Source organism: Leucoraja erinacea, chromosome 7 (genome assembly GCF_028641065.1).
Source record: "Leucoraja erinacea ecotype New England chromosome 7, Leri_hhj_1, whole genome shotgun sequence".
In the NCBI taxonomy this organism is placed as follows: domain Eukaryota; kingdom Metazoa; phylum Chordata; class Chondrichthyes; order Rajiformes; family Rajidae; genus Leucoraja; species Leucoraja erinaceus.
In genome coordinates, this window is record NC_073383.1 from 17,796,856 (window position 1) to 17,806,297 (window position 9,442).

The 9,442-nt window shown below is 44.2% G+C and overlaps 1 protein-coding gene across 1 annotated transcript in view; it reads right to left on the reverse strand.

Annotated features, from left to right (window-relative positions):
• dnajc10 (DnaJ (Hsp40) homolog, subfamily C, member 10) overlaps positions 1 to 9,000 on the reverse strand; it is a 44,101-nt gene extending 35,101 nt beyond the window's left edge. The window contains exons 1-2 of the mRNA XM_055637849.1: positions 8,940 to 9,000; positions 777 to 1,156 (exon numbers count right to left, since the gene is read on the reverse strand). Of these exons, the coding sequence (XP_055493824.1) occupies positions 777 to 995 (219 nt within the window). The 5' untranslated portion in view covers positions 996 to 1,156; positions 8,940 to 9,000. The remainder of the gene's footprint in view (positions 1 to 776; positions 1,157 to 8,939) is intronic.
• Positions 9,001 to 9,442: the final 442 nt, after the last annotated feature.

Sequence of the window (9,442 nt, forward strand, 5' to 3'; positions counted from 1 at the left end):
TACATGCACCCATCTTGATTCTTGAGCAGACTGAATGGAATATGTAGAGTTTATTCAAAACCCTAGCGGAGAGTTGATTTCCTATGATGAAGGAACATTTTGACAGGAATCTTCCCAAGAGACCACTGCTAGTTAAGATCTGCGCAGAATCCTTTTGGAACCAGAATGGAGAGGAATGGCAATGAGAAACATAGGTAGATTACACGTTTTGTTCACATTGCATTTAGTTAAAAAGACATGAAATGTTCTGAAGTCATTTTGAACCATCTACATTTGTTTTGTTTTTTAAATAACCTAAATTTTTAATTATTTGATATTTAATAATTTCTGGATTATTGGACAAAGTTGATTTTACTAGCTGTGTCACAGTGGGGCTTTTCTGACCTCCCATGTTATGGGAGCTGCACATGGAGGGCCCTGCTTCTACACAGGGCCGTGGTGTTGAGAATCAAGCCAGCCCTTTTGCATAAATTAATACTTGGAACTGCAACAGTTAAGCAGAGGCTTTAGCAAGCCAATGGCAAACGATGTTGCTTCTTGCTAGCGTGAAATTTGTTGACTTTCTAGTTCAAGAGCAAAATACTCATTTAAATCAGGATACGTTAAATGGCTTAAAAATACAGAATCTGCTCAGAAACAATCTGTGGAAATCTCATTCGGCAATACACTACATTTTCTTTTGATGCTGAACTGTATGACGTCCTCATTTCGTTCATCCAGCACAGAATATCTATCAGGCTACATTTGAAGATACGGATCAAAACAATCCTACTTACTGGATTTTTATCAGGATGCATTGTGAGTGCAAGCTTCTTAAAAGCTTGTCTTATCTGTCGATTAGTTGCACTTTTTGTTAATCCAAGCAATTTATAGTAGTCCTCATCCGTGCAAACTAGAACTGCTAATGACGTAATAATAAAGAGAAATAGAACTACTTTGTTTGAAGATTGTTTACAGTTCTTTAAAGTCTGAAAAATGAGCCCGAGATGTTCCATTTTAAAGAATAAAGTTCCAATTAGCTTTATGTTTGCTGTATAATTACAGCACTGGGTGCATTTGGATAATTTTAATGCATTGTTCTGGATCTTCGGCTGCAATGGTTTCAATATTCTTGAGTTTTAACAACAGGTTTTGAAGAAGTCTTCAAAATGAAAATCTGTAAACAAACAAAAAAAAGTCACTTAAGCATTTACATCTTTCACTTTGGAGGGACAGCAAATTGATACAGGTTCACCACCGTTTTTATCCATTTTACTAGACCAAGAGAGGTCACGGCATTGGGTGAGTGGGGAAGAGGAAGGTGGGGATATCGGTCTCCAAAGCCGGTTGTGGAAGTCGGCTAGAGGAACGGATCTGCTGGCTCCGGCCAGGCCGTAGTTCAGAGCCCTGGCCGCATGGGGCAAATTCGACCTGCCGACTGGCCATGGAAGTCAGCTATGAGTACAGATAGACACAAAATGCTGGAGTAACTCAGTGGGACAGGCAGCATCTCTGGAGAGAAGGAATGGACGATGTTTTGGGTCGAGATTTATGGTTCTTCAGATTTATGATTTGTATGATCATTTATCTTATTGGCTAACTGTGTTTGCTTACATGAATTTTGTAAAAGGCGCTCAACAATTGAATAGTTGTTCTGGCAGTAAAACTATTATTTTTATGTTAACACTGTCATTTGATCAAATGCCATTGCTGAAACCCAATAGTTAACACGATAGATAGTTCAATGATTAAATATTGTTTAGTTTAAGTTTGGAGATTGAGCGTGGAAACAGGCCCACTTAGTCTTCAACTACCTGCGATCAACGAAAATCAGTGGTGGACCTGTACCTTGTACATGGAAATTAAAGGATGGGATGTACAAGGGGGTTGCTTAGTGCTACACAATAGTGTCATATGCTACGGGTGGTGAAGGATAAATATTGAGGTTAACTTCATTGCTTTCCTGTAAAATGCTCCCCCTCTGATTATTTTGCCTGGAAAAAGTAGGTATCGGCTCATTTGAACAATGCCATGCACCTGGTGAGTCAGCCTGGACTTCTATACTTGCCAACCTAGATTAGGATGAAATGAGCCCTAAAGAAACAGCTGAAACATTTGCAACATTGTTCATCTAGAGGTGCCATATTGATGATCTACCTCTGCTTCCTCCCAAGTTCCCCATCATCACTGAAGCCAGACTGTAGCCAATTATATTCATTACACATGACACCAGGAATAACTTTAGTCTAGTTTAGAAATACACAGTGCAGAAACAGGCCCTTTGGCGAACAGCGATCCCTGCAAACTTACAGAATCATACACACTAGGGACAATTTACAATTATATTAAGCCAATTAGCCAACAATCTTGTACATCTTTGGAGTGTGGGAGGAAACCAAAGATCCCGGAAAAAACCCATGCCGGTCATGGGGAGGACGCAAACAATCTGTACAGTCAAGCACCCGTAGTTAGGATTGAACAGGGTCTCTGGTGCTGCAAGGCAGCAACTCTACCGCTGCACCACCCAGCAGTAGATAAAGCCAAGGCCACAGCACAGGACAACATCCCTGCTGTGGCACTGCGCTCCAGAAGTCTGTGCCTGCAGCCAGTTACGGACAATCTCCAAATTTGCCAAATTATGTCCCATTCACAAGATCCAAATAATCACTGGCCAACTAGTCTAATCAATAATCAAGGTGCTGGAATCTGTTGCAGACAGTGTTCTCATATCTGCTCACTGACCAAATAGGACCAATGGGTTGAATTCTGGATGCAAGGCGACTGTAACATTAATACACTAGTTGACTAAGTATTAATCAAAATACCCTGGGAAAACTGAAAACAATGGGCATCAATGGGAAAACTCAGTAATTATATCTTATTTGAAGATGGCTGTGGTCATTGATGATAAAACATTAGATTCCCAAGACAACTCTAGAGTAGCACCTCAAAGCAAATGTCCTATATCTAGACTTATTTAGCTGCTTCATAATAGGTATTTTTTGTTGTACATTCAGTGTGGATGTTCAGTGACAATGGCACAAAGTTCAATTCCGTTCACAGTTTAGATGAAGCACCTCCTGCCAACATCCAACGAGACCTGGACAACGTTGAGGTGTGGGCTGCTAAATGGCAGGTAATAAGCACATTATTTAATAGCCAACCAATTATATCTTCAAAAGATAGATACAAAATGCTGGAGTAAATCAGTGGGACAGGCAGCAACTCTGGAGAGAGGGAATGGGCATTCTTTTCTGTTCCCCCGAATTACTCCAGCATTTTGTGTCTATCTTAAGTGTAAACCAGCCTCTGCAGTTCCTTTTTACACATATCTCCAAAAGAGTCAGGCCATCTACCCCTTGCATTCAGTGACATTACCATGGCTGGGTTACCGACCATCGATATCCCAGGGATCACCACTGACCAGAAACTCAATTGGATTAGTCGCATAAATGTAACTGTCAGAGTCAGTCACAAGCCGAATACACCGTGAGAAGCCACCCCTCCCTCCACACACCTGACAGCAAGGCATTTCTATCATTCACAAGGCACATTGGGCATGTGATATAACAAGTCATCCCCAATAACTCAAAGCCCGATACCTTCCATGACAAACAATGGCCACAGTGGGTACCATTTACAAAATACACTGACTGCACCCTACCAAACCTGATATTGCTACTACCAGGAAGGTCAAGGGAACCAGGAACATCACCTGTACATCTCCCTGCCAAATTGCACATAATCTCATCTTTCACCAAATTCTTCACAATCTAAATCCTGCGCTCATTCTCCAACAGTAGAGCAAGAGTCCTTTTGGTGGAATGAATAGAGCCCCCACTCCATCTAGGGCAGTTGGGGATAGGCATGAAATTACAGCTATGCGTTATGTAAAGAATACAATAATGAATGAAAAAAAGCCCACTAACCTTCAGGCATAGGTAATGGACTATCAACACAGCAAGGGGTAAAACAGTTTTACCATAATACAAATGCCCAATTAAGTGGTTTTGGACTCACTAAGTTTATGCGAGTAAAGAAGAAAACATGACTCACCATGTCACCAGAGCTGCCAAGTTTTGTCAGAGCTTTCAGTATTTTAGTACCTGAAAATCAGTATTTTCCTGAGGAAATCAGTATTTTTACGCTGTGCCATTTTGCTGATTTAAAAAAAAAAATGTGGATCATACCTATGCAAGAGTACAAAAATGCATAACTTTGCTACCATTTGACATGTCTTCTAGGTATCTTACTTGCCAGTGCATTCATTGCCATCTCTTTGCATACTGCTGTTTGAACAGCTGCTTCCTGCTTTTAGCACCAGATGATGTAGAACCAATTTTGCATTTGTAATCCCTATTCTTTCTAATCTTCTCGCGTCTCATCTCTCGACTCGCAACACCTTCGCATCCACCACGCCACGTGGTACGTAACGCGCGCGAGCGCCCGTGAAGCCCCGACCAAAGATCAAAGCCATAGTACGTCATGGGTAATTTTTCGTGCCATCTTAATGTGCTTGCGATTACCGTCATAGCATCCACATCTACAACTCACTGACTGAATGATAGACGTCCTGACTAAAAATCCAACACTTCTGATCAATTATTTTAAGTTAAGCCTTTCCAGAGAATATGCTACTTTTTGCTTCACCTATTTTCAAAAATTCATTCATGGGCGGAAATCACTTTTAAAACATGGGGGGGGGGAGACACAAATTTCTTGCCGGCCTGGTGACAAGTGTGCATGACAATGAACAATTTTATTTCCTCCCACTCCCCCCCGGACAACTAGAAGCACATTTTATTTATTGTTTAAACACAGTAATACCGTTTGGTTGCCTGCGTAACGCATACAAGCTCCCACGCACAAAACACCTGATAATCTGTATTTTTTCCGTTTAATTGCAGTTCATTTGTTTTTTTGAACTTTGCGCATTTAACAGTGCCATTTTAGCAACGGTGACGAGTAGGTCGTACTTTCCCCCCCCCCGAAGACGATACATTACTCTCAAATCACATATCTTACCTCTATTACCCCTCTACATAAAAACAAAGTGTCAATGTCTCTTCAACGTGTACTAATCCCAGTGCTTCCAGACCTCAAAAAAAAATTCCTGAAATAGAACCCCAAATTTCCTGGAATTTGATGGCATCTCCTGAAATTTTCAAAATGCTTCCTGCGTGCTATTTGTTGTTGCTTTTTTTGCGGGCACATGTTAACAACGCAAAGATGAGCAAGGCAAAGCAGATCTATGTAACTACACCGTGTCTGCCTGCTTCTGTTACTCACTTGTACAGTGTTATGCAAGGCAGCTTTCGTTGCCTCCAACAGCTTTCGTTATCTTTGTTTTTACAACCTGCTCTCATGTCTCAGCTCACCCTCTCACTCTCCCTCCCTCCCTTTGTCTCTCCCTCCCTCCCCTCATCTCCATCCCTCTCGCCCTCCTTTTCCCTCTTTCTCTCCATTCTTCCCCCTTTCCCTCCCACCCTCTCCTCCTTCCTTTTCTTCTCCTTCCTTCTCTCCCTCCCCATCCTCTCCCTCTCTCCACCCCTCCCTCTCTCCCCCTTGAGCCCACCCACTGTTCTGTTAAATCAAGGCCAATCCCAATGTAACTGCAACCCCACTGGTAACCTTTCACCACTAGGCTTATCCAGAATTCTACCACTGCCTGAAAAATAATCAAAGGCTCAACTTCCACTAAGAAAGAGAATTCCATAGATTTTTATACGATAATTTTCCCGAACAGTCTGTGACCATAGCACTGTGGCCATATCGCTATGTGTAAAGCCCATAGCGCTACGTTTAGATCCGATAGTGCTGCAGTGGCAGCTCTTCTTTTAAATTCCCAAGCGTTAAACTGACAGCGCTCTGTTTAAACCTGGAGCGGGACAGGCAGCGACTCTGGAGAGAAGTAATGGATAACGTTTCTGGTCGAAATCCCTTTTTCAGACTGAACTGAACTCTCGTCGGTGAGAGTACTTATGATTATCTGAAGAAGGGTCTCTACCCGAAACGTTAACCATTCCTTCTCTCCAGAGTCGCTGCCTGTCCCGCTGAGTTACTCCAAGTTTTTGTGCCTATCTTCAATTTCAGAGTTAAATAAAAAACCACAGAGCGCTGGTCGAACTCAGTGGGCTAGGCAGCATCTGTGGAGGAAATAGATTAGGAGTTGTTTCGGGCCAGGTTCTTCTTCTATAGGAAGGAACTGCAGATGTGGTTGTCTTTGCAAAACGCCAAATGATTCCCGGAATGCCGGAGGGGGGGGGGGGGTGGGAAAAACAGGAGGAGGGGGGAGTCCAGCCTCTTAACTCCAACGCTTACAAAATAATCATCCAGATCAACGCTTACAAAAATAATCATCCAGATTTTGAAATTTAAAATACTAATAGATTTAATCTGCCATAATTTTTAGAGGTACAGTATGACTTTTGCATTTTTTAAGCAACAAGATCTGAAGTCAATTTCACCGGGTTATTACTTTTCCATTGGCGAGTGTTCTGTTAATGAAACAGGAAGTAGGGCTGGTCTCGGTTGTTCCCACCTGCCCACTGCATCTCGGCCGGTACAACAGTGACTCGTTGTTATGATTATCTATGGTCGGATTTTAAAAAATCCATATTTAACAACGCAAAATCATACATCAGTATTCTTATTGCAAAATACGGAAAATCCGTACTACTTGGCAGCTCTGTGCCACCTATGCATGTTCTCCAGAGATGCTGCCTGAGTTTCTCCAGCAATTTATGTCTTCTTTTTTGTAAACCAGCATCTGCAACACCTTATTTCTGCCTTATTCAAATACAACTTGTTTTTAAAAGATTAACATCTTTAGTTATATAATCTATGGAACCGTGCAACTGTATACCCTCTTCACCGTTACACAGGAAATGGTTAGATCTGTACCTTCCTTCATCTCCCATAATCATAGAGCTCAATGTTCAGAATTTTATATGCATATTTCTAAGCATTAGCAACGAATAACAACATCTGCTGGGCATTTGGGTTCAACAATTCTGTTTTTACATCCATAAAGAATAATCAGTGATGCCACTTAGAACATAGCACAGGAACAGGCCCTTCAGCCTATGCCATGCCATACTTGATGTCAAATTAAACTAATCCCCTCTGTCTACACTTGATCCATTTAAAAGCTTGTTATATGCCACCACCCCTGGAAGTGTGTTTCATGCACCTCCCACTGTGAGTGGTGAAAAAACAAATCTCACCTCTCACATCTACTTTAAACTTTCCCTCTTTCAACTTAAAGCTATAACCTCCAGTACTTGTCTTTTCCACCTCAAAAATATTTTAACGATCTACTCTATCAATACCTTTCATGATTTTAAAAGCCTCCGAGATCTTCAAATCAACCGCCAACGCTTCAGATAAAACAATCCAAGTATGTCCAACCTCATTTTATGACTAATCCTCTCTAATCCAGGCAGCATCCTGGCTAACCTCTTCCATGCCCTCTCCAACACCTTCAATTGGGTGACTGGAACTGCACATAGTATTCCAAATGCAGCCTCACCAAAGTTTTATAAAAATGCAACACGACTCAGAGTTTTATATTCATTGGGCTGACTGATGAACGCAATCCATATGCCTTCTTTACCAGTCTTTTTACTTGTGCTGCTACTTTCAGGGAGCCATGGAGTTGGACTCAAGGGTTCATTATATTAGCATAATATTCCTTTATTAACTGATAACGGTGTATGTTTTTAAGCCGATCAGCTATATGGTTAATATTTCAAAAAGATTGCGTCAGAATACATATTATTTGCATAGGATTTATGGTGAGGTGGCCAGAATCAAATGGTGGATGATATTGTAAAGCATTCAATTGATGCAAATAGGCAATTGTAACCCATGACAACGATCACAATCTGGCAAAAGGGGAAATAGAAACATTGATAAGTCAGAAACAGGATCTCCTGTTCCTCGTTGGCACAATTTGCAGTTTCATGAGTGCATGATAACTTCAAGGCAAAATGTTGATGCTGCCTGACCCACTGAGTTTCTCCAGCAGGGTGTGATTTGTTCAAGATTGTAGTGTGTCTTGGCCACTTCCTTATACGCTGTAAAATTCTTTGTAAAGAGAGGTGCGAACGAAACTTGCTGTCAATGAGAGTGATTGAAGTGAATCGTACAGATGCACTTTAAAGATACAGCATTTAAAGGTGAAAGGGGGCGGCATAAATGCTGGCATGATCTGACAGGCCTTTTTCTGTACATATATAATCATCATTCAGCTGATACCCAGGCCGATTGATCCAAGTTCTGATGAAGGGATATTGAGCTGATAGACTAGCTCAGAGGCCCCTAGACTTTCCGAGCGTCCTCTGCTGTTTTCTGTTGCTGTGTCAGAGTGGTTAGGAACCTCCACTGCCGGTGGCATCTGCAGCTTCCTCGTCCATCTCTGGCAGCGCTGATCTCCCAGCACTGGCCTCCCATTCCCCCCCCACCTCCAACCACATTAGAGGAAACCCTCGGATGGAGAGAACGCCCAGTCTGAAGGTCTTGACCCAAAACGTCACCTATTCCTTTTATCCAGTGATGCTGCCTGACCTGCTGAGTTACGCCAGCATTTTGTGCCTTCCAGAAGCACAGGTTAAAAATAAAACATAAAAAGGGAGGGGGTGGTAGGGGGTCGATTTTCACTCTCCCTCTCCCCCTCCCTCCCCACCTCACCACTCTCCCCCACTATCCCTCCCCACTCTCCCTCCCTCCCCCCCACACTCCACCCCTCCCCACTCTCCATCCCCCCCCCCCACTCTCCCCACTATCCCTCCCATCCACACTCTCCATCCCTTCCCCACTCCCCCTCCCACTGTCTCCCCCTCTCTTCGTCCCTCCCTCCCTCCCTGTCCTACTCCCTTCCTTCCTTCCTCTCCCACACTCCCCCTCTTTCGTCCACTGTCCACTCCACTCTCCCCCTCTCCCATCCCTCTCTTACTCACCCACGGACGGACCGGTGAAGCTGCAGCCTGTGCCGTGCGATGCGATGCGGGGCGATGCGGGGCTGGACCGTGTGTGTGCGGTGCGGTGCCGGCTCTACTGTGCCTGTGCCCGTGCCGGTGCCGCTGGGCTGTGTTGGGCTGTGACCACCCGGACTGTGCTGGGCCGTGCCTGTGCCGCTGGGCTGTGCTGGGCCGTGCCGGTGCCGGCTCTCTGTCCCTGTGCCCGTGCCCGTGCCGGTGCCGTTGGGCTGTGGCTGTGTTGGGCTGTGACCACCCGGACTGTGTTGGGCTGTGTTGGACCGTGCCGGTGCCGGTGCCGGTGCCGCTGGGCTGTGTTGGGCCGTGCCGGTGCCGGCTCTACTGTACCCGTGCCCGTGCCCGTGCCTGTGCCGTTGGGCTGTGACCACCCGGACTGGACTGGGCTGTGCTGGGCCGTGCCGGCTCTACTGTGCCTGTACCGCTGGGCCCGTTGGGCTGTGACCGCTGGGCTGGACTGGACTGGA